The sequence below is a fragment of the Ictalurus punctatus genome, chromosome 28, assembly GCF_001660625.3.
Source record: "Ictalurus punctatus breed USDA103 chromosome 28, Coco_2.0, whole genome shotgun sequence".
Classification (NCBI taxonomy): Eukaryota; Metazoa; Chordata; class Actinopteri; order Siluriformes; family Ictaluridae; genus Ictalurus; species Ictalurus punctatus.
Genome location: NC_030443.2, coordinates 17,905,958 through 17,932,429, shown reverse-complemented (window position 1 = coordinate 17,932,429; position 26,472 = coordinate 17,905,958). Strand labels below are relative to the sequence as shown.

Here is a 26,472-nt window from a genome sequence, read left to right as displayed (position 1 = left end):
TGTCGTATGCAGCTTATTTGATAATTGGGACAACGCTGTTTTCACTCAGGGCCCGATGTACATATTTTTCTGTAAATGTTTATGTAGTCATGTGCATATGCTGTCAATCAACTGTAGTACTAAGCGTGTTCATGGCACGGCTGATTTACATTCAACGACGCCCAGAAAACTCCATAAAAGGCAACGCTCACAGAGAGCTCAAAATGACTGACTACACACTCTCTGAGCTCAGCAATTCTAGTAATACAGCTCAGCCAGTGCAGAGAACATCTACTATAGATACATACTAACTCTTCCTCCTTTTATAGAGTTTAGTATTAATTCCTCTGTCTATTACTGGTATATTCTGGATTAATTAAATAGCTAGCAATGTTTTTCACACTTTGCTAGCTCGCGCATTCGTTTAAATCTTCCGCTGCAATCGCTATTGAGTACATTCATCACCAACAAACTTGCTAGCTAGCATTGGGAAAAATCAGTGTCTGTGACTTTATAGTATTTTATATGTACCGTATGTAAATATATGTAAGCTCGCGTGTCCGGATGAGGAACAGGTCCTACACACACTGCTGGCTTTTTCACTAGCTTTACCATTGTTACACTACCAATGTACGTACGCAATTGTATCCTAGCGAATGAAGTAAACAGTCGATAAATCAGTGAAACAATTTGATGACGGTCAATCGAGGTTCACTTTAGCGAATCTCCTTCTGTCTAAACGTACACAAACTCAGAAAGCTAAACGTAAGCTCCAACATCTTTCCCAATTCACTGACGAGTTTACGATTTGGCGATAAACTTGTTCGCGTCCCGCTTGGTCCGCATCCGTGACGATTCTATGTTCGGAGACTTTCACCCGGACGTCGTTCTTTGTAAGTGTTCTAAATGATTCCAGACCCCAGTGTTATTGATGACGGTAACCATACCTCAAGCTTTCGTACAAAGCGTCGAAGGTGTGATCATCCCGACGACGTACGCTTAACGAACCGCAAACAAACCAGCTTTATTAAATCTAAAACAATCGTCGTCGTCAAATGTCTTAGATCATTCTGATCTAAGACGCATTTGCCCTATCATATATCATTAACAGAGCTCCTCAAAGCTGACAGCCTGATTGCCTTTTCTGTGTTAAACGCACTTACATAGACGGTATTATATTTCTGAAATGGAGCCTTGTCTGAACAAAAGCAGCTACAAATTATGATGGAGAAGTAATTGCCTGGCTGGCAACCAACCAACGAAAATACAGAGGGATCGATTGCTCTAATTCCATTTCGCCATCCTGCCCCCATTTCCAAAATCCCCCTTTCAAGTGGTACCTGATGGATTGCGAAGGATAAGAAATCACACGCGGTAATTTCATAAAGCACTCTGCCGAACCCGTACGTTCCGCTGAATAGATTTGTATTCGTTGTGTTAGCAGGAAGCAAAGAAAACTATTAAATAGAAATACAAGGATGTATATTTGTATTACAGCGCGAATCCATGTACTGCGCCACGCCGCGTTGCAGTGCTAGATGGAGAATGTCTTCCTTCCATCGCCGCGGGGATCGGACCAACGCAATCGTGTCCTTGATAAGGAACTCGTGGTTGTTAGAAATGACGGAGAGAAGGCTAGAAAACTCTAGATGGTCACGAAGTAGACATCTTTGTGTTGATTTTCTTTCACGACCCACTGAGGAGGATACCCGAAAGCGGTTTGGTGTATAGATATGCGGAAAGATCTAGACATTGAGACGTTTGTACTTGATATAAGTCCCAAAGTGATAATTAATAAATAAATAAATAGATAAATAAATAAATAAATAAATAAATAACGGGCGACACTTTCTATAAAGTGCATAACCATAAATGATTATAACTGTGCTTGTAATTCTTTGTAAGTTGGTAACAATTGCTTTTAAGTACTTTGTATGAATTCTGATAAAGTCTAAATTATGTCTAAAGTCTAATAAACACACACACACACACACTGAAATAGTTCATATTCACCATTCCGTGAACCACATCGCTGTAGATCGTTTTCACCAAGACGGAACCAAAAGTCTGAAGAAAAAAAAAACCCCTGAATGCTGAACAATTCAGCGGAAATATGAATGAATTAATAAACACCGCGACCTTTAAAGGAGACCACTGGAGAATACGGAGAATCCAAAGGAAGTGGAATGAATAGTAGCTTGTTAAAGCTGTAATATTTCCATTGAGAGGCAGCGAGGGCAAGTGGTGTGTTTTTATAACTTGTCCTTGTTAATGCAGAGCGCACGTTCTGATAACTCAATTATATTTCAAGTTTAAGTAGTAATTCATTTCTGTGAGTGCACCGAGAGACCCCTGCGCCATGCTTTTACAATCAACGTTGGGGGAATTATCCACGTTCCATATGGAGACACTAGATCCAAAGAATGTCTTCACATCATTTTAGAAGTTTTTTTTTGTGTGTGTGTGTGTGTGTGTGTGTGTGTGTGTGTGTGTGTGTGTGTGTGTGTGTGTGTCTAAAAGTAATTTGGAAATATTCCAGCAAATTTTGCCTCATGCTCTTATAGGAAAATATTCAACATTGAAATGCTACCAATTATTCATAGAACTGCACATTCCGAAGTGTTTTAAGCTTAGAGTATGCAAAGTTCCACCACCCTGCTGAAAAAAAAAAAAAAAAAAAAAAAAAAATCAATAATGATTTTCAATACAACTACCATTACAATCCATCAGTGAACTATTAAAACCATTACCATGACTGGTCCTTAATGGTATCCACTAGACATAACGTGCCACCAATAGAAGGCAACAAATTACCAGTAGAGACCCACAGGTATCCTTACAGTCTCCTTTGAAACTAATACAATTCCCATTATACTCATTTAAACCGTTACAATGTCTATGAGGGATTGTATTGTTTGGTTTTGGTTTGTTTGTTTGTTTTCACTAGGTTATCCAAGTCCACGTTAATGTTACTATAGAAACGACAGCACTTTCTGACCAATCAGCTGCGAGATAACACGATCACGACGTATTTGTTAGCTTAGCTTGTTTGATTAACACTAGCTTTGGCTGTAGTTCTGGTTTTCTAGTTTTAGCACCACAGGCCCGTTAGCTTAGCTCACATGGTTAGCTCCAGCGTTCTTGTTTACCACCACGGCATTCTTTAGCTTAGCTCACGGGTTTATTTCCACAGCTATCATTTCAGTTAGCCACGCACGTCTTCTTAGCTTAGCTCTGGGTTATTGGATATTTAAATACCCGTTATTTTATTTTATTTTTTTTTCTCTGAATATCCTGCTGCTGAATGTTTTCTTTAATTTTTTTTTTATGCATGTTATACACCTCCAGGAGCAGAGTGCTCATATCCTTTTAAAATGCGCTTCCGAAAATGTGCCTAATCATCAGTGCATGTCTTACATTTCCTTACATAAACACATAAATCTTATTAAGATGTGAACATCTCATACTCCGAGGTAACGTCCCACCCAGTGACACAATTGGAGGAATACATCATGATTAGTGTTTCTCATTTGCAAGACTTGCTTAGCTGGGCTTTTTGAGAGCACGCTAGGTCATTAGTCTTCTTCCGACAAGGACAATCAGTCAGTCGTGTCCTGATTTGTGGTTGATTTTTTTTTTCTTTTTCTGCTTACCACGAATAACTTGTACCGAATCGCTTGTGCACAATTTGACCATACTTCCTGTTCATTACGCATGGTGTTACATCAACGTCGGATATCGACACTTTCACCCTTTTGTGACATAACACCGCCACTGATGGTTTATATTATTTGTGTTTAAGATGATACACTCATTTTTAAAAAAAATAAAAGATGCTGAAATGCTTTAAAGTAGTGGCAGATGTCCACATTTCTGGCAGAATATATTATAATGAACCGAAGCCAGGCACTTAAACACACACACACACACACACACACACACACACACACTGAAGAGCTGAAGAGAAATCTAGGACACATACAAAAGGCTCATTACAAATGGTTCACAAATGAGTACATTTGTATATATTTATATATATATATATATATATATATATATATATATATATATATATATATATATATATATATAAGTCAGAAAAAGAAAAGAAAATATCGCATGTTTCAATTGACCTGAAGAGAAATTCTCAGCAGAAATAGCAAGACTTCAGCAAAAATTAATAAATAAATAAAATCACCTCCAAACGCGCCGTCACTGAAAAACCCAAGTACATCTGCTACGTCATCATTTATTTGATTTACAGCACTAGCTATTCATCCTGCATTCGTAATGCACTACAACTGCACTATAACCTGTTATATCTAACATAACGCTGTATAAATGCTCACTGACGATGTAATTAGTCATAATTAAGACTTTCTCTTAAGGCCATACGGTATGTATAATGACCCATGCATACATTCACATGTTATAATGCATTCGTAAGGCGTTATATATACACGTCACGATAAATATTTATGAAACGGCATTACAGTCTGTCGCGTCGTATATAATGCCGTGAACAACCGTTAAAAGGAATACGCGTGAAGGAGTGCTTATAACGCATCGTATCGCCGTCACATCACGTCTGAGTCGGCGACACAACATGTTATGGACACTACGTATAACGCTTTGGATTATGAGCGCTACTTAAACCGCTCATAAACGTGCTAGGCGTTTCCACGAACGATGATAGCAATGCGTCATGACCTCACGATTATGAATCCTTAACATGATGTACGTAAGTAGTGCTTTACATCGCCACGTTATTATAGAGCGTTATATCGCCGTTACGTCTTCTCGGAACACGCTACGCACGGCGGGCTTGCTGATATGACACGCTATGACGCTACATATATAATGCATATTATATATTAAAGCTTCGTAGTGTGTAATAAAGATCACTATATAAAGGGTGATGCGTTTTCATGAATAATTATCATACATAAGTGTGTATAATGCCTTATAACTGTTCATAGTTTATTATGGATATTGACCTTCCTAGAAAATGTTAGCGTTTCATAATGTCTGTATCATTTCAGGTTGAAAAATGCATCAGAAGAACGGTTTATAAGAATGACCTGGCTGGTATAACACTCTATTCCTGTGTTATGAACTGTAATAAACACAGCCGCGCACAATCTGAGACACTAACTGTGTAGGTTATAATGGACACGAGGACAGGTACTGCACCAGGGATTATGTCAAAGCGTTCCCGTCTCCGGTGTTCTTATGAACAAATGTTATAATGCATTATGTAGCCTGAGATGATGGAATCGTATCATATTCATGCTGTAGACTGTGTTATAAAGTATAATGTAATCTTAAACACTCATACAGGCTTATGTCAAGTGCTGTAGAGTAAGAATAAGGTTTTGTGTAAGCTACTGTGTATGTATGCTATTTATAACGCATTATAAATTCATAGAGAAACGTCAAAAAAAATAAATAAAAATAAACCCTTTTTGAATCTGTTTAACTTTTTAAACCATTGTGCATGATGGATCTGATATAATCTACAAATGAGAAGCTTCTTCGACCTAGCGTCTCTGGAGTTATTAAACCGTGAAGAGTTTTCCGTCAAAACTTTACTTCTGAATAAATTTGAATTGATTGTTTTAGTATTTAAAGCTATTTATGTCAGTTTTTTTTTTTTTTTTTTTTTTTTCCCAGTCCGAGGCCTGAGTTTCCCCAAACACACTGTGTTTATTATTTCTAATTTAATATGCTGCAGGTTTTCAGCGTAGCGCTTCAGAAGTGAAAGTGTAGACGTGAGCTTCATATCTGCAGCCCTCTAGTCCCGGGGAAAAGAAGGGGAAAAAAAAAAAAAAGCCCTTAAATAACCGAGAGTTCGTCCTTCTCGCAGACGTCGCAATCTTTTGCAAATATCGACGCGTTCTCTGTGCTTTCCTGCGGGTTGTTCCAGTCTCCGGTGATGGCTTTCATGGAGCCTCCTTCAAATATGGATTTGTTGTGTCCCAAGTTCACAGAATAAAAACAGGCTGCAAGATTGATGGCGGCGCAATATCCATTTGGGAAGTTCTTTTATTGTCAGCGAAGCCGTTAGCTGCTCGCCAACATCCTGTGCAACGTTTTCCTCCCTGGGGCTGTGTGTGAAAGCAGCAAAAAAAAAGGTCATTTGTAGAGTAATTAAGCACAAAGCAGTTGGCTACCTATTGCTATATTTCTACACAGAGGGAATGGATTGAAGCAAACAAAACAGTGTAGTATCAAACACGCTCATCATATTTACAGCCAGCGCTAACAGTGAAGCGCTAACAGTGAAGCGCTAAGCACTTTGGCTTTATCCTCGTTTGTTTCTTACTAATAAGACAGCATGTTCCCAAATATTTATATGTTTCTTTATATTTTGTAGCTTCGCTGTTCTGAGGCTCAGCTCCGGTAATGAAATTGTTTCTGAAAGAATAAAAGCAAATGTGTTTAATACTTTTCATCCTTAATAGACGCTAATATTTAATGATCATAATATCCATTAAAGCTTTGTTCAGTGTAGATCGATGATTTGAGACAGATTTGATGAAGATTGGACAGAATTTGGAGGAGTTATAGCAAAAATGCGTTAGATCGAAGCATTTTTGACGTGTTATTGTAACTTTTGACCAGTAGGCGGCGCTGGCACAAAATTAGTTGCATAGCCTCCGGTCTGGGTCCTATTCAAAAGTCTTTGGACAATGTTTGTGAGGCTTATTCTGATGATGTGTGTCAAATTTGGTGGTGATTTGACAAAATGTGTAGGAGGAGGAGCAAAAAAAAAAAAGTTTTGGACAAAATCCAAGATGGCAGAAAATATAATTAGGCAGAAATTGACGTCGTAGGATGCACTGAACTCGACCCAGTGAACCCAGAGAAGGTTTTTAAATTTTGGACACACGGTTCAAAAGTTATGACCGTAAACATACTTCCAAATTAGGTACGCTTTTGTTTGACCTGATGGTGGCGCTAGAGCATTGGCAGCACTTGGCCCAAATTTGGTCAGAATGTTTCCTAGACCATGCCCGATCTGTATGCCAAATTTCACAACTTTTAACAAGATGGTTCTGTGGGCTGCCATAGATGTCCTAGCCAGTCGAAGAAGAATAAGAATAAGAAGGAAGGCAGAATAAAAACAATAGGGTGCCTACGCACCTTCAGTGCTTGGCCTCCCAATTCAGAAACCATTTTTAAATGAATATAAAGTGTGTAATATTAAACTTTGGATAAAATTTCGTTTTTATATATGTATAATGTAAATTATAAACACTTATTATTACTTTATTGATAATTATTTATTATCGATTATTCATTATTTGTTTAGAGTAAAAGTCAGCCCATCTGCCAGTTCGGTAACATATTTATTATTTAACGTATTATATATCATATATGAAATATATACTGTTATATTTATGTACTCTATCAATGATATAAAATGAACATATAATATTGTATGAATATATACATATTGTATTTATTTATTGCATTTAATTATTGTTTATTTATTACATCTTTATATATAATGCATTTCAAAGCATGTAATTCCTAAAAAGAAGTTCAGTACAATAGTTTTTTTTGTTTTTTATTTTTTTTTCTGTAAAGGAATTTTTTCTCTTTCCTCTCCATGTTCCCAAAGTGAACTTCACGAGCTCGATACATCTTTATTTATATACAGTACTTATAAATAAATAAAAGTGCTGTGTTCTATTTTTAAAGCCGCGTCTCTTTCTTGCCTATACATTGACCAGTGTCTTCGGGCCTTCGTTCTCCCGCTGTTGTAGAGTGGAGATCAGTTAATAGCACTCGAGTTGATCAACACTCTCCATGAGCATTTGTGTGGGTGGCGTCGATGCTGCTCCGGGTCACCGCGTAGGAGGATCTGAATAGATACGATTCAAAGAAGTTGACTTACATAAGCGAGCGCTGCCATTCAATCGGACGAGTCTCGACGAAAGGAGAATGAAATATAAATGTGGAGCTGCAGGAGGATCTGGCAACGGGCCGTGTGCGGATAGTCAATAACCTTGCAGCAGTGTGGTGCTGCTGCTGACGATGATGACGATGATGACGATGATGATGATGATGATGACGATGATGATGATGATGATGATGATGATGATGATGATGAGGTGTATGTGTGTGTTGCCTAGTCTAAATTCATAGACAAAACTGGAATGTGGCTTATGATGTAATCATAAAAAGTACAGTTTTACTTGACCTTTTTTATTTTGCATAACAGTCATATATATTTATTTTTTTCTCTCTTCTCCTTCTTTTTTTTTTGTATTTTTCTAATTTTTTTTCTTCTTTTTTTTTTCTTTTCACTTGGGAAGATTTTTTTTTTTCCCCTTGTATATCGGTCTGAGCATCTGAAGAATTTACAGGTCCAGAGGTTGCCATGTTTCACTATTTGCCTTGACAGCTGCCTTATTTTTTTTTTTTCTTGAATAGAATTTGTATTTACAATTTAAAAAATATGGTACGCAGTAATATAATATAATAATATAAGTTAATTAGTTAAATAATCATTTCATTGTTTATTTTTTTTATTTATTTTTATCTTTTTTTTTTTTTTTAAAGCACACTTTCTAAACATCTCATGATCGATGTCAGGTGTTCGACTGCAAAACATTCGAACGTTTTAATTTCCTGAAAGCTGTCATTACTTCCCACTTACTGAACATCTGAAGCATTTTTAAAGTCGTGGCACTCAGTGAAAAGTGGGGGAAAGAGTGGTGCGATTTACGCTAAAGCAGCGTCAATTATCAGCGCACGTGCAAAGGGTTCATAGTCACCCACGTCCTAAAAGGAAACAAATACAGAAACACAACCGCCCCAATTACTTATTTAGATATAAAGCTCAACAACAAGAATAACATGAATGAGTAGATTAATATTATAGCTGTTATTGTTATATTTAAATGTCTAGGAAACATTTTATGTTTTCAAGTAGAAAAGGTCGTACGTACGATGTCGAACCTAAAGAAGCGTCACATCGAAGTCCTGGCAGTTTCTGATCTGAGCCACGAGTCAATCGCAGTCATTATTAATGAATAATTAACATATCATTCATTAACTACACTCATCAACCACTTTATTAGTAACACCTATACGTATGCGGAACATGCAATTATCTATTCGGCCAATCGTTTCGCAGCATCGCAATGTGTAAAATCATTCAGGTCAAAATGTGATCTCGGTGACTTTAACCGTCATTCTCTCTGAATATAAACCGGAGCTCTTGGCCTGCATCTGCAGGATTTTACGCGTTGCGTTGCTGCCACACGATTGGCCGTTCGCACAAGCGCACGAGGTCCTAATAAAGTGGCCTGATAGAGCGTTCAACGGCGTACTTATTTACAGTAAAAATAAATGGGAAAAGGTTTTTTAGGTAACAGAGTGAGATATGTGGGTCAGACGGGGTTTTAAGGAGAGTCGTCTTTTATTATCCGACTCTGTTTGCGTCTCATTACGGAGATTTGTGATTGTCTGAGTGCTCATTAAGTCTGTTAACTGAGTGCCGTTTACTGACCTTTTCCCCGTTTGATCATTTGTGTCTCTCGGATATCAATTGTAGCACGTTTTTCAGTATTAAATCTGTTGCCTAGGAGACGTCCAATGCAACAACTTAGGATTTTAAAAGTTTTTACACTTAAGTATTCACCTTTAGTGTGCATCGAGAGTACTATTAAAGCCTCGTATTAAAAAAGTTATACACTTTAAATCGTTTTGCTGCATTCGACTTGCCTCGGAAGCAGGAAGTCGGAACTCGGAACGATATAATTTTCCACCTCTGTTTATTCAAACGACATCAGCGTTTCCTAGCAGCATGCTAGCCAGCTAACCGTGTTGAGCGATGTATATTTTGATTGATCTGAAACCAAGTGCGGTTTGGCATCAGTTGCTGAACTTTGAGTTAAGGAGAGTCTCCGAGTAGGAATTCCGAGTTGACGGGGAATTTACTTTGTGTATTCCTACTTATTGCTCCTCGCGTCTTTCAGTTTGATCTCCGAAATACGAGTTAAATAAATAGATTTATAAATTCTCCCGAGAATCTTGATGAAATTAACAGTGTGTCTGAACTGGGGACTTTGAAAACGATCGACTGAAACATAATGAGCTCCGTAGCAGAAATAGAGCTCCAAAGACGGCTAAAATGCCCGGCTTCTTTTTTTTTTTCCGGCCATCGTAATAATGCACGTAACGCGTATAACGCATGTTAGTCATCGCAATCCAGAGCTATCGGGCTAAGTGTAGATGATTCCCGTCCCTCCATGAAAGAATGCGATCACGTGACTAGCTATTACACCCCTATAAACTAAAGCTATGTTGTTCTCTTTTTCATTTGGCGGAGTGCAAAATTTACTCGACTCATTTCGTCCTCAGTTGGTTAGAAGACGTTTTTTTTCTTTTTCTTTTTATCGTCACGGAACTCTAATATAGTGTTCAAAAAAATATATCACGTAATCGGTCTTTTATAGCTTTTATAGCCGGATATAAGATCCCGATGAACTCTCTAGTTTCAGCCTGGGATGTAGTTATTGGATCTTTAAATTATTTTTATTTTATTCTTTTATGATTTGTATTAAGTGGAGTAGATTTCATTTTATTAATCATATTTGTCATCTGTCATCGTTTCTTCTTTTCTGTGTACTTTCCTTGGGCTGGAAGTGAAAAATCTCGATAAACAAAGATTATTCTCGTATTATTATCATAACAGAGACCCGGCTTCGTGGTTGGACATGCATCAGGGAGATTGAGTTTGGGGATTTGGATTCTCTCACATCGCATTTGATCTGTTTGCTCGGATGAATCAGACGCTAACAAACAAAACGAGTCTGTCTCATGCTCTGGCTCTCTTTAATCCAAGTCCAAGATGTAAAATTTTCTCAAATGAGGAATATTTTAGGGTCGTTTAGAGGGTAGAAGATAAAACCATAGCCTTCAGTACTTCAGTGTTCTATGCTGTTCATCTTGAGATGAATAGATGATGAGATATATTGGATATTTGTGAGTAGAGAACAATAATGACCGGTACGACCCTAATGATGATTATTTTCCTATAACAGCATGTTCTGAAATGTTCCATTCCTCATATCCCCCAGCAAACATCAGCAGAAGTTACGGCAGATTTTTACGTGTTTAGGTATTTCCTACAGTTCCTCATCCTCACCTAGAATGACTCGAGTTCATAATCGATCTCGACCTGGACGCCCTGTGGAACTTTCTGGAAGTTTTGAGTAAGGTAGGGAAGTATTGTTTCCTACGCAACAGAGTCGTTCAAAAAATCCGAGATTCTGTTGTTTATAGTTAACAACGATAGACAGCTAATGATATCTAGAATACCTCGGATATCTACGATAATTAATTCTATTTGATCAGATTTTATCCGGGTTTGGGCGTTTGTTACGTTCCAGAAAGATCACAAAATTTCAGAATCTGTCATAAAGCTAGGACACACTCGGAGTGCTTCTGCCGGACAGAGTGAGGTCCTTTAACTGGCATTTCACTGTAATGCCTGGGCGATTTTTCTGGGAAATTTCTTCACAAAACAATGGAAAACGTTCCTCTTTTGTGCCGTCCCCTTCCACTGTACTAAAACCATTCAAAGTGACTTATTTTTGTGGACTGTCAAAGCCACCCCTAAGAGAAGGAGAGTAGGGAGAGGAGAAAAAAATATCAAGCCCGAGAAAAAAATTGAACTGAAATAAATAAATAAATAAGAAAGGAAGAAAAAAAAAAAAAGAGAGAGAGAAAAGAGAGGTCCCTTTTCTTCTGCACAGAAGTAGCGCTCGTCACGAAGCACTTTCATGCTGCAGGACACTTCACCGCTCTCCGGAAAGAGAAAGGTCAGCGTGCCGCGTCTGGTTTTGTGCGTATCGTGTTTAACGTAGGAAGTTTCCTCCTCCATACTGAATCCCAGAAAGAAAGAAAAAAAAGAAAGGAAACCGAGCGTTTTTTCCCCCACTCGGAGCTGTAGGAGGCTCGCTCGGCCGGATGTGTCTCGCTGCGGCGCTACGTTGTTCCTTCATTAACTTTGAGCTCTCGCTTTCCCGCAGACTGTAGTTAAGTGGAGATGACGTCTAAAGGTCGGGAGGGACGGGGAGGCGTAGCGGGAATCGCTGCCACCTCCGGAGGAAGTAAACGGAGCGTGAAGGAGGAGTGGGTGTGAGCACGTGTTCATGAATCTTAGTCTAGGCTCGATGGATATATCATTTGTGACAACATACTTTTACTTTACGCCGCGCAGGAAATGGATAAACAGCAAGTTCCCACGTTGTTTTATACACACACACACACACACACACACACATATACACACACATATCCCAGCAGCCATCACACACCACGGGAGCGCGCCACGTAAACTTTCGCACTTGTTTCACTAAGAACTTTCGGTTATTTTGCACGGGTATTTAAGTCAGGTATTACACTACGCACACTGTCTTGCGTTTGTCTTTCTTTGCTTTTTTTTCTCTTGCCTAGTTTAAGTTCATCTCTATGCCTCGTTCGCTTAGTCCACGGTCCGGGTATCTCTCGCGTTTGCGTTTATCGTTTCTTTTTATCGAAGTTTATCTGCATTTGCATCCGCCTCGGTCTGCTTAACCTGACGGTCGACTAGTGCTGGTTTACGACACTTTTACATTTCGTTTCTTTTAATTTTCCAAAAAGGTAAAAAAAAAAAAAATTCAATAAATTAAGAAAAATGTCTCGAAGTTGTAAAAGAAAGCAACATTCATTACTTAATTTATTTAGGTTCTTCTTTCTTCCTGTCTGTCTTTCTTGCTTTCCTTCATAAGCGTCTCAAAAGCTTTTCATGCATTATTCAATATCATTCGGTATAATATAACTGGTAGCTTTTTATTTAATTTCTTCACGAATTATAGTAGGATATTATATATATATATATATATATATATATATATATATATATATATATATATATATATATATATATGTCATTATAGTATATCTAACCTTTACCTAAAGCCTTTCCCTTTTTGCTAACACTTGAGAGTCTTTCCGATTGAAATAACCTCTCTACACATCAATCAAATTAAATTTAGACTTCTTTCATCGGCTAATAAACGTCGGAGTCTTTGGAACTCCAATAACTTTTGAAAAGTTATGCCTTATTTCTCTCTGTTGCTCATCCAAATCCTGACGAACAGAAAGGAAATTCTTCAAAAAAAGTCAATATGCTTTGGTGCTTCTTCTCTGTGTAATGAACAGAGAAGGCTTGGACGTAAATGGGCTTGGCAGGCTGCTTGCATTCGCTTTGAAGTCTCGCTGTAGAGCAGAGCGGTAAATTAAATATCTACACGCGTTTGTCTCAAAGCTGGAGGTGTGCAAGCTGGAGAAAACTAGGCTGTCCTGCTTCAGAGGAGAATCAATCTTATTATGGCGTTAAAAGCCTTTCTTTTCTACCCTATCTCACCTTGAACTTTTTTGAAGAAGAAGAAGACGAAGAATGAAACATATTCTGCATAGTTTGTGAGGTTTCAAGGCTGAAAACAGTCTACTGGGAAATTTCACATATCTGCCCGATTTGACTTATCGCCTCTCGTACAAATTAGCTGCAACCTTGCACCAATTAAGATATCAAAGCTAGCTCTCAGGGAAAAACACTGCTCCGCATTCATTATTTCTCTCACTGTTACAGCTAATTGTGTAAATAGTATTTGGTCTTTTCATTTCTCATTTAGAAGAAACATGCGAACGCGAACACTCCCAATTGTGGGTTAATTGCTAATGCTAGTCTTTTTCAACAAATTCAGATCAGTTGTTGAACATAATAATGCTCAGAGCTCAATAGGCAGATTAGGACTGGGATCCCTGTCGTGAGATCCGTCACACCGGGGACCGAGTACACGTTTTGCTGTCGGGAATGCGTATTTTTGAGCTATTTAATTAGTTAAGCACGGAATACTGAGACTGGTGTCATATGAAATCCGAACTGGTTTCATACATCAGACTGGATGGAAAATCCATGTAATAAATTCCACTTAAGGAAGGTGGGGCTGTCGTCAAGACCAGCTCTAAGTCCAACACCAGGACTAAACAAGATCGAGCCTGAAGTCAAAATCGAGTCCAAATGACGGCGAGATTGAGATGGAAAACCATCCAAAACTCGGTCAGACATTGCGCGTGCATAAAGAAAAGACAACGAGGACGAGAGCATATTTACTGTAGCAAAACTGACGCCCAAGAACGAGACAAGTCCAAGTCTATACAGAAAACATCTCAAGACCGAACTCAAGTCTAAGACCGAACTCGAGTTCTCCAGCCCTATAATAAGGGAAAAAAAAACACAACAGGGATTTTTGTTCCCGCCTCAAATAGAGAAATAATCAATTAAATGGTTAATTAAATAAAATTAATATTGTGCAAAAAATCCAAGAAACAAGAAATCAGATCGTGTTCTTAATAATGTTATAACAGCTATAAATTTAGTTGTTCCCTCAACGGACTTTCTCTGTTTTTCTCTATTGACGTATACCTCTGGATTTCATTTTCCGTCTTTCCACCGGCATTGTGGTAGAACTCGTACGTACATTTATACATATATACATTTATCTCATTTATACAGCCGAGCAGTTGAGCGTTAAGGGCTTTGAACAAGGGCCCAGCGGTGGCAGCTTGGCAGTGCTGGGATTTGAACTCGCGTCCTTCTGATCTTTACTTCCACGTCTTAACGTCCACGGAGCTGGGTTGAAATCCAAACACGGATACCGATCGCTTTTTGCAGAATGGCTAGCTGTTGCGCGATGGAGGTCTGACCTACAGTACATAATTGGCTACAATTAAACTGAAAGCAAAATTTGTCGAAGTTAACGAGGCACGGTTACCTTAGAGTGTAATAAACTTTTTTTTTAAATGGATGACGGATCATACGGTCGTTTTCATGCATTACCACGCTCTGGCGCTTGTCGTCCTTCACCACATTAAAATCGATGTTAAGAAGTGTGTTTTTGATGGCTCCGAGATGTCCTTACAGACTCTTAATGACCGTATTTATTGACAGCCGTTCTCTCGAGTCTATAATCGCTGCGTGATATAGATTTCATAGATCCCCAGCGGTTCAAATTAGAATTGCGATTTACTGGGGAAACAGGACTGTGAAGCTAATCACCGTGCTGATTAACAGTAATTATGGATAGTTAAACACACACTGAGACATCCTGTGCGTTTCGCATTTTCAGCAGTGTTTACAAAAACGCATCGAAGAAGCAAATTATGCTGTTTATTCACTGATTGCGTTCTAATGGAGTCATCGCCGGACATGAATAATGGGTGACTTGGCATCGTCTAATGTACACGTACCGACTACTTTATTACGTATTATTATTTTCACACACGACGGTCTGTAGAGTCTTATCAATGCCTTGTTGATAAGAGAGGTCAGAAGATAATGACCTGATTGGTTCAAGCTGACAGGAAGGCTAGAGTTTTTTGTTTTTGTTTTTTTTTTTCGAATAAACACTCTTTACAACCGTGCTGAGCAGAAAAGCATGTCAGAATTCACAACAGGGTGAACCTGAGGCGTAGGGGCTATAACCTTTGGTAGATGGGAACAGGCTGTGCAGAACTTTACAGCTGAAGATTGGGGAAAACGTCACCAAGATGTACCCTTTTCTACACAAAGTGGGCGTGAGTCATTTTCTCCTCCACCAATTACAAGGCGTACACCCCTTTTATAGCGCTTTAACCAAAACAATGTTCGTGAATTTGTTCGTCTTCAGTAATACAGCGTAGCCGGGAGAGATTTTTTTTAGGAGGTATGAGGAAAGTCGAGAATGGGAAGGAAACTTATTCAAACATGGGGAGAACGTGTGAAAATCTGCAGAGACAGTAACTCAGGTTCAAAGGAACTTCAATACTGAGGTGGTTTCTTGGAATCTGGGCAACCTAGATCCATGTACAATCACTTTAGGCAACTAAGAACCTTTCACGAGCCAAAGAACCCTTAAGGAACCCTACTTTTTAAGTAGGAGTGTAAGAGGCAGAGGTGGAGTTTGTATGCGCGTTGAGTTGATATGGATTGAAGTTCATGTATGTTTAAATTCATACAGAATTCTGTCTTCTATAGAACAACTTTAGCTCGAGTCTTCATAATGATTCAAAATTCATAGAGCAGATCTATCTGTCTATCATATTCCTTTAACCCACGTTGCCATGTTTCTCCCAGACCCCCCCCAAAAAAAGAGTTTTTGTGTATACGATCGTAACTTAATTTCACTGTACAGCTGTCGCTGCGGAACTTGATAAAGCCGTCACAAGAAACAGAAACGGGGAATCATGGTGGAAAGATTAAAATGCTCTGGAGTGGCCGAGATTATGAAACTCTGTGAGCAGGGAAAAGAAAAAAAACGGCTTTCATTTGGCAGGAAACCGAGGCCTCGATTCAATCAGCCACGTTAGAAGGAAAATCAGATTTCACCTCTCCCCTGTTCCATCGCGTGCATTCTGCACAGAGAAGAATTATTGGCTAAATGAGTTTTCGGAAGAAGAATGTGTGTTTGTGCACAAGATGCACCTGATTAGATTCATAAAGATGTACTAAACAAGATCAGGACGCGTGGAACCGCAGAGATCTTTAGTCAGATTAGCGTATTCTGATTAGCGTGGTGTATTCACGTGTCGTTGCACGTGTAATGACTGGCTAGTTATTGCTTAGGTGCTTAGTGGCCACCTGTAGGCCGGGATGGCTATCGATCCGGTCGTGCTGATGGTCAGTGCAGATGCAGCGCCAGCTCTCCTGCCGCGGGAAATCATGTTGCATTAGATTAACGTCTGGCTGGACAGCGTGGATGAAGAGGGACGCTCATAATTACCCATGATGCAGTCACACATCAGACCTCGCACCTGCTCAGAAAGAGCTGGCCGGGGATGTCTGCTTGGCATACACACATCTACAATAGGGATTCAATGTCTTTGTTGTTTTATCATTCAGCAAAAAACGGTTGTATGCTTTTACTTACACTTTGCTAGTACGCAAGTGTTTTATGTACACATTCTGTATGTGGAGCTAATATTAGCATGCTATTGTGTTCTAGTGCATATTCAGAGTTGATGCTAGCACGCATTAACGAGAATTTAATACCAGAATTGCACACATTCAGGCCTTAACTGACTGTTGGTCGATTCAGTAGTTATGTAAATGGGGGTGGACTTTGAGGGAAACAGGGGCGTGTCTCAGTTATATGCAATTCTATCCTTGGACCTTGAGCATTGTTGTTGTGTGAGATCGACCCAAGTAAAGAGCAGGATACAGTCCATGCAAATGCTTCTTTAGGTGCTCTTTAGTCTTTATTGGTCACATATACATTAAAGCACAGTGAAATTCGTTTTTCTTCACATATCCCAACATGCTGGGAGGTTGGGGTCAGACATGATACAGCGCCCCCTGGAGCAGAGAGGGTTAAGGGCCTTGCTCAAGGGCCAAACAGTGTCAGCTTGGCAGCGCTGGGGATTGAACCCTCGACCTTCTGATCAGTAATCCAGAGCCTTAACTGTCAAGCCACCACCTCCCCAGTCCTTTAGGATATATCTGGCAACCTTGGCGGTGTGTACTACTTAACACATAAGCAATTAGCACAATCTGAACCGCGATGCCAAAACATGGTCTGAATTACACATAACCGTGTAAATATTCGACATCAAATGTTACATATACTTTAGGCGCAGACCCTAAATTAGCTAATTTAATTCAATTATAGACTAGCATAGTTTTTAACACGCTATCAATTGCTTTTATGAACACCTAACACCCGGTAATGACTCTGTTATAGTGGAAACACAGTATGCACTAGCACCTAGCACATGTTATTGTTCTTACTGATTTTTGATAATTATTTGTCAATTTTTTTTTTCCATAACATATGGAATAAAAACAAAAGAAGTTATAGCTAGCAGATGCAGACTATTGTACCCTGCCGTACTGGCGTGTACACGCTGAAATGTCTGAAATCTCTCTCGTTTCTGCGTTCTCTCTTCCGCAGCATGTCCTGTCGTTCCGGTGACATTTAGATCCCTTTATTCCGAGTCTTTCCTCTTACCTTTCTCTAGTCTGTCACTCTGCCGTATTAGACAGCGCCGATATGATCAGACGTGTCACGTCCGGCTCGGATCGTGTACGGTAAAAACACCCAGAGACATACATTTTTTCCCACATCCACGTGCATCTGTCCTTTAGTCTGCAAAGCCTCCAAACCAGCGACATGGTACCATTATTAAGAAAAAAAACGGCTTTTAAAAAAAAAAGAGGAACAGATAAAGAAATCAGATGTGCATCCACTACAATGCATGCAAGTATACTACATGCTAATGCTAATATGCTAGTATGTGCTGTATGTATAATAGTGTGCAAATGTGTCTTAGTTTTACAAACACCTCATGCTTCATCCCTATTAATCGGTAAACTTTTATAATTAGGCGTCTTTTTGGTGCTAGTATGCAAGTATGAGAGAATGCTAGCTTTGCTAGCATAAAGGTATGCAAAGTATGTGTGCAAATATGTAAGTTATAGACTGTGCAAGTACGTGTGTATGGAAGCATTGAATAATGCGAGTATGAAAGTGTCCTATAAAGTATTTTAGCATGCAAAGTAAGTATGCTAGAATTACATTACAGCACAATGACATTTTTTCATGTATCCCAGCATGTTCGGAAGCAGGGCTCAGGGTCCAAGGTCAGCCATGATACAGCAGAAATGGTTAAGGGCCTTGCTCAAGGGCCCAGCAGTGGCAGCTTGAACCCTCGACATTCTGATCCGTAACCCAGAGCCTTAATTGTTGAGCCACTACTGCCCAAGTATATGCAGGTGTCCATATCTGTATCGGCTTTAATTGGTGGGTCATCATTATTAGTCTGTTTCTGCTAGTATGTTAGTATTCATGTGTGATAGTATGGATCTATTCTATGATGCCTGTATAAGATTTCAAAGGCTCCCTCGAGGTCAGAATATACAGTGGATTAACAATGACCGAAATGACCTCGGCCGAGAGAAAGTGATGTAACAACATCATTTGCGATGGCTCGCCAAGTTTCTGTCTGAAAGCACTATTTGGCATCTTTCCGCTTCATCGGTAATCACATTACTGCAGGGCTTTTTCACATTACTAGGTCATTTCATTACAGTTGATGTTCTTCAGTTAAGAGCGCACCGACTTGCCTACTATTCTGGTGTGACATTATTACTAGGCCGTTCTTAGTAGAGTCCGTTCTTGTGACGTTTTCCTGGACTTACCTGGACTTGTCTCTGTTTCGGGCCTTTGCTAAATATGGTCATGGACTTGACTGAGAGCTTGCATGCACAAAGTTTGACAAGATGTAATTCTTCCTTCTAGAAAGCTGACTAATTTCTGGAACAATGCATGAATGAAGCTAACTTGTTTACCAAGTGAAGGCTTGGAAAAGGTTTTGATGGTTTTCAGCCTCAATCTTCACTCGGTCTCACTTTCATTTGGACACTTGGTTTCGACCCCTTAAGACACGGTTTTGACTCGATCTCGGCTAGTCCCGGTCTGAGAAACATAAAATGTGACAACAATAAAAACATAGAAATTGACAGTGATGGTGTCACCTGGGATGTAGGGGCCACCAACAAGTCTAGCCTGCCTCGTCCTTCTTGTATGCCTTCATTTGTTTGCCTGAAACACCCGTAAAATATACTTCAAACAGGATGGAAGAAAGTCTATTTCAGACACCTTGATTGGATTGATTCCAAAATCTAATCAGTTAATCTGCAAACATTCAACCGCTTGTTCTTGGTCTACACTATATGGCCAATAGATTCTGGACATTTGAACATCACACCCATATGCGGTTCTTCCCCAAGCTGTTGCCACAATGCCGGAAGCACGTAATTGTATAGAATGTCTTTGTATGCTGTAGCGTTACAGTTTCTCTTCACTGGAACTAAGAGGCCCAAACCTGTTCCAGCATGACAATGCACCTGTGCACAAAGCCAGCTACGTGAAGACCTGGTGTGTTAAAGTTGGAGTGGAAGACCTCGAGCGAACACCAACTGCACCTCAGGCCTCAGCACCCGAAATCAGCACCTGACCTCAACCTCACTAATGCTCGTGTGGCTGAATGGACACAAATCCCCACAGCCACGCCCCAAAATCTAGAAGAAAGCCTTCCCAGGAGACCGGAGGTCGTTATACCAGCAAAGGGGGGCTAAATATCGAATGGGATGTTGGTCAGGTGTATCTCACTAACGAGAATCTCAGACGGACACACAGACAACCTGAAAACATAATGCCTCTACAAGTCTGTAAGCTTGACTTTGCTGCCACATACAAAATCACGCATCGTAAAAGAATTTTTGCTTGGCATGGTATCCGAGCAAACTCTCCGAACAGCTCCATGGTGATACGTAAAAGAAACGTGAGAAGGAAAGGGGATTTGTTTAAGTGTGAGCTTAGGGAATATTTGTTGAGTTCTGTCCTGACAGGACTAACGGGGATGTGGCTCAGAAAGGATCAATTACAGCTTCCTGTATCCTTTGATACCTAAAGCACACTTTGAAGAATTCATGTCAGCTACAAAGAGCTCCAAAACTCGTCTTCATCACCTTTTCAAGCGGAATTTCTCAAGCCACTATTATACGGGGGATTAGTTTGCATTCGATCACACCCAAAACACACCGAATAACGAGGTCATCTACGTAGAATATAGTACGTTTCTTTCATCGCAGGTTTATCGTGAGACAATCTTTATCATATTAACGGACACGTCTGTTATACAGTAGATTAGAAATGCATTTGTAACATTTAGTATAAAAATGTATGCATCGATTCTTCCTTTTCTTTCTCTCTTTCCTTCCTTCCTCCCTCCCTCCCTGTCTTTAATCCTCTCTGCTGTGTTTGTAGCTGTGTGTAGTAAATGTCACCATGTCCACATCGTGTCCTCCTGTTATTGCTGTTGCCCCCGTGATCTCATCTCGCTTTGTTGTTCTCTGAATGCTCCTAAGTCTCGCTCGTCTCGTGTGCCGTCTCCAGGGAAGAGGCCATGATGTCCACGCACTTTGAGACAGTAGACGATTTGCTGGCGTCGTTCGGCCCGGTGAGAGACTGTTCCAAGGACAACGGCGGCTGCAGGAAGAACTTCAAGTGTGTTTCTGACAGACGGCTCGATTCCACAGGCTGCATGGTGAGAAGTCGTTTTAACCCTCCGCTTCTGTTTCACTCGCATCTGACGTCTTAATCCGACTGACAGTTAGGTGTGTTTTAAAATACTAAATCACAGTTGAATCGAAGCTTAACCAAATCAGTGGTAATGGAGCTCCAAAAGCACTTCTCATGCTCGGTGATCCTTTTCAAGACAGATGTGTGTACAGCTGGAAGTGTCAATACGGTAGAAGTAGTAAAGAATGAAATTCGACTTTATGATAATTTTTTTTTTTTTTTTTTTAAAGACTTTAGAGTGTTTTGACTTGTTATAAAGGCTGCTATTTTAATTCTATTTCATTTCATCTGGTTACAGTTTTCTTTGTAGACCTTTAATAAACCGCACACAAATCAGAAGCTAGAATAATTCTAATTTTGGCCATGTGCTTTACTTTTTCAGTTTGTTTGTGGTTATTCTTATTATATATTTATAATTTCATATATTTTTTAAAATATATTTCTTAATATATATATGTATATATAATTTACAACTGCAAATTTATAATGTATAAATTTCTTTATATAAATTTTTTACATTCCTCAAATGTATTTTTATACATTATTATTATTATTATTATTATTATTATTATTATTATTATTATTATTATTATTATTATCACACTGATTGTTCCATGTGGCTGAGCTTTACTTACAAAGTTCAATGTTACAAGCTTATACTTTATTTTACTGTTAAATCTCAGACATTTTCTATCTTTCTATCTTTCTTTCTTACTTACTTACTTTCTTTAGCCTTATTTAAATCTTAAAAACCTACAAACTAGGATTAAGTTCCTTAAATAACAGGGTGGTGGTGGTGTTGTTGTTGTTGTTGTTGTTTTCTCCATTTAACAAACCTAAGAATTAACAGACCATAAATACACCAAGTAATTAACACATTCAGTAGCTGATGTTTACTTAAACGTTCACTAATAACGAACATCTGCAGCTTTTGTTTTCGTGTCTAAAAAACGCCTAAAAAAAAAAAAAGTCCATAATAAGTAGAATTCATTATTTAAATAATGTTGTTTACTTTAAAAGATTATCGTTAATGTGGAGTATTTATGATAAAGATGAAGCTTTGTTATTATATAAAGGAAAACTAAAGAAATCTTAACGTGAAACTTTTCGAATTAAAGAGCCATATTAGGTCGTCGCCTCTGTACTGTGTTTGTTCTTGTTTTCGGTATGCTATAATCATATTCCTAAGGTGCGTTTTTTTTTTAATTTTTTTTATCTGTAATCCTGTCAGCACTGGTCAGAGATCTAAATGTGGTTTTCTCAGACCATATACTCTATGTGGAGCTGTGAGTGGGAAATAATTGACTTTTTCAGGACTTCTTGAGGACTTTGGAGTGACACTTATAATCGGTTTAACGTTTGCTTAATGGAAGTGTTGAGAAGTGGTACTGGAGGTTAAACCATTTAGTTTAGTTATATATATATATATAAGATGAGCTGGAAAGGGGAGAGTTTAGTGGGAAAAAAAATCATAAGCTAAAGTGATGTCATGACCCAGCGTGCAGTTCAAGAGGAGAGAGCTTTCAAGAAATTGGAGAAGAAACAGTAAAATGTTGGCTTGACAGAATAGCGAAACAGTAAACAATAATACAGTTAAAACTGGTATCTAATTGATCTGATAAATAATGGATTGGATTGGATATGGGAGGGGAAACAAAAATATATCTGATCCGATTGTATAACAAATGGAAATTGGATTTGGAAAAGATTTTTTTTTTTTATTGTTATTTTTTTTTTAATACATATACAGTAAAATGTGTACATATAAAGAGACTTGGTTATAATTTTTTTGTTAGAACGGATTTTTTATGTTATTTAACGTAGTAGTTTTTAAAGAAAAAAAACATCGATCGGTATAGGCATTGGTATCTGCTGATATCAAAGGATTTCAGTATTGGTATTGTTATTGGAAAATTAAAATGGGTACCGTGTCATCTCTATCTACAATATTTCATTGATGGGAACTTTATAATTGTTCAATTATTGTTGGAACAATTGTTCAACAGCACAAGCACATCATTCCTGGATAGAACCTAGAGTACATCTGCGCCAAGTATCATCGTTCTTCGTCAAAACTAATGTGACTCGTGAAAATGGTGCAAATGATTGTATGGGATAATAAGAAGAATATGAAGGGGAGAATAATTATAAAGAGTTTGTGGAATTTTACTATTTTCTGATTGGACATAAAGTCCCAGCCAAAAGCTATGAAACAACATTGAATTCACGAAATGTATTAAAAATGCAATATTAGTTGTAAGTGGAAAAGAGGGGAAAAAAGTCTAGATAGCTGGAAAAAATCTGATCTGGATTTCAGACTTAAACAACTTATATTATGTGCATACAGTAACACTGTTACAGGCCAAGCAAGTGCACTTTCAAAGACTTTGTGATCTCAAGGCTTAGAGGTTGTGTAAGTTTAAACAAGCCTTTCTTGTTTAAAGCTGCAATGTCAATTCTGTCCATTTTATTCTTAATTGTGATCCAGTACAGCGAAAAATCCAAATAATTGACTCCAGTATATTCCTCAGACCAATTTTTTGGCGTGAATTGTTTGACATCCCCCCGTTATCACTTGGTCTGACCATCTAACAGCTGCCAAAACATAGGCCAAGCTGGTAAGAGCTGGTCGAGCAGCATGACCAAGCCTTTTGTTCCAAGGTACAGCTGGTAGACCAGATGGTGCTGGACGCTTTCCATTCCAAAGTTGGTTTAACAGTACAGACGACTCGATCTGCCGTTTGGCGACTGGAAGTTGGGCAATGTGCAGTACTCTCACATCTTCACTTCATACCTGCATTTAATTCGGGTTTAACAGAGTTTGTTTTTTTTTTTCCAGAAAATGAAAAAAAAAAAATTGTAAAAAAATTTAACAGTTGGGGAAAAAACCAACAACGATGAAATCAATTTTCAAATGATTTTTGAACATTAAAAAAAAAACCTGTATTCCTTTCCTGCTGTCCATGGAGTGGTGAAGTCCCACCGGATGGGATCAATTCGCCAGCCGTAACCCCTCCTGGCTGGCTCGCCAAAATGTTATCCTTGTTTTGTAGTGTAGGTCACTAATTATGTCCTGCAATTTCATTATTAACATTTTTGTCTAAAATTGCTGTACAGACAATGAGAGACAAATATATTTCTGTGACAAATCTACAGCAGGAAATTTGCCAGACCAATTTGCCAAAGGTTATCGTGCCTATTCACGACGTACTTCTTATCCGTTTATAGTTGCATTCAGTGTTTGTTTAGTTCTTGTTATGCAACCTGCCATGTTACTGAGACACTAGAGACTCTTTCCGTAAATCCTAAACAAATATCTCCTTCAGAAAACGTTACAGTAGCAGTGATTACACATTTAGTTGCTATAGAAACGCTAGCATATTACAATGAGTCCACAATGCATGCAGCTGCACTACTCTCCGAGGTGCTGTTATAGAAAGTGAATCAACACACAACTTCTGACCAATCAGAATTGAGGTTTCAGCAGCGCTCTGGAAAGTTCAACACTTTGTTGGTCGTATTTTATTTTAAGCGTTATGGCATCCCTACTATTATTGTAAAATGTGGAGGATAAGAAAAAACTGCATTTGAGATGATATATTTCAGATTTATTTTTTTAATTATTTTTTTTTTACATTTCAAATTTCAATTGAAAAACAAATTGAAAATCACATTTGCAAATTTATATTCTGAAACACAGTGGCATAAAAGACCATCAGTGTAAGACCAGGAAGCCATGAACGAGTAAATTGATGTTAACCTTCTCAGCGTTTACCTTGATGGATTTTCAAAGTATTCATTGTGTCATGACCTTGTTCTCGATATGCCAAGACCATTTTCTCGAAGTGCATCCGCCCTATCAGTAATCCTGTCACAGCTGGACAGAGCTCTAAAAGGCTTTAGCTCCCACTTTAAACATCGAGCTGTGTTCAAACCATTTGCGTTGCACTTTTGGAGGACTTTCCTCCTACATGGAAGCCCATTTCTCCCACTTAACTCCCAGCAAGTTAATATAATTGACGGGGGAAAAAAACTCATCATACACATGATATGTCATAATTTCAAAGTACTGGTGACTTCAAGTCATAATTACGAGATAAAAATGATGTCTTTTTTTTTTTAAATCTCGATTATGATGTAATGTCTCATACTGTAATGATGGCTTAGTGTCTTGAAATGATGACTTATGATAGATGTGAGACAACACAAACCTGTTAGTAGCAGCAGAAATGAGCTTCCATACTTTTGAGTGAAGTTATAATTTGTTATATAATTAGCATATTTTCGTATGGTCAGTCATATGCTTTTAGCAAGCTGTTAAACTCGGCGAAGTGTTTCATTAGAGTCAGCGTGATTATTCGGTGCCGGGGAAAGTACTAAACAATGCAAATCAGTTGATTAAAAAGCACATTTTGAAATTACAGGATTTTAGCCCTATCATTACGTTCATTTGCGATGGTAATCATAGTGAAGCCTTCAACAGCGTCACAATGTGATGGCGACAGCAGATTGCACTGAAGGCGTCGTTAGCTTCTTAATGTCGTGATCATGGCAGGTGGGCTAGCAGAGCTCTGATATGTTTTTAATGGACTTGTTTTCATTTGGCACGCTGCGCTTCTTACATTTAAATCAGACCCTTAATCGCAGGTCTGTTAGGGAACAAATTGGCCGTGGCGAACTTTGGCCTTCCTGATTTCACTTGGCCTTGTTATGAGGAGTATGCAGATTATCTTCAAGGTAAAAACAAGCTTTGGGGTCGTTTTCTTCAGGGGTTGATTATTTGTGTTGTCTTATTTTCGGTTCTTTAAGTCGTGAGCGTGACCTTGTCGGCGAGAATGACGTGAACCTTTACCCTGGAAGAGGAATCGCAAATACCCAGCCAACTTTTAAAATACGGGACAAACAACGAAGTTATCGTCTCTCAAATTCTGTTTAGTTCCCGTCTATAGTCGTCGCTTAGTTTCCGTTTAATCGGAATCTCCTTTTTTTTTTATTATTATTATTTTTTATTTCCGTTAACGGAAATATTTTTTTCACTGATAGTTTGAGTTTTCCGTGTTTTCGAGCTATAACGATAATAACCTTGTAGCAGACTCCTCCAGACTCCATTAAGAGACAAGAAGGGTTTCAGTGAGTCCATTTTTCCATTAGCATCCATTCCCCTCGACGATAAATGAAGAAATTATCCGGCATATTTTTCCTCACCGTGTCGCGGATAGCTTTCATTGCATCATTAATAATAATAATCCGTGTCAGAATAAGAAAATTTCGGCTGTTATTCAGAAATGAGGCACGCACGATTCCCCGG

At 38.6% G+C, this 26,472-nt stretch overlaps 1 protein-coding gene across 2 annotated transcripts in view; it reads left to right on the top strand.

Moving 5' to 3' along the window:
* LOC108260352 (astrotactin-2) overlaps positions 1–26,472 on the top strand; it is a 345,742-nt gene that overhangs the window by 213,954 nt on the left and 105,316 nt on the right. For both annotated transcript variants that reach the window (XM_017460589.3, XM_053676996.1), the window contains exon 11: positions 20,979–21,129. In XM_017460589.3, coding sequence (XP_017316078.1) covers positions 20,979–21,129 — 151 coding nt within the window. The remainder of the gene's footprint in view (positions 1–20,978; positions 21,130–26,472) is intronic.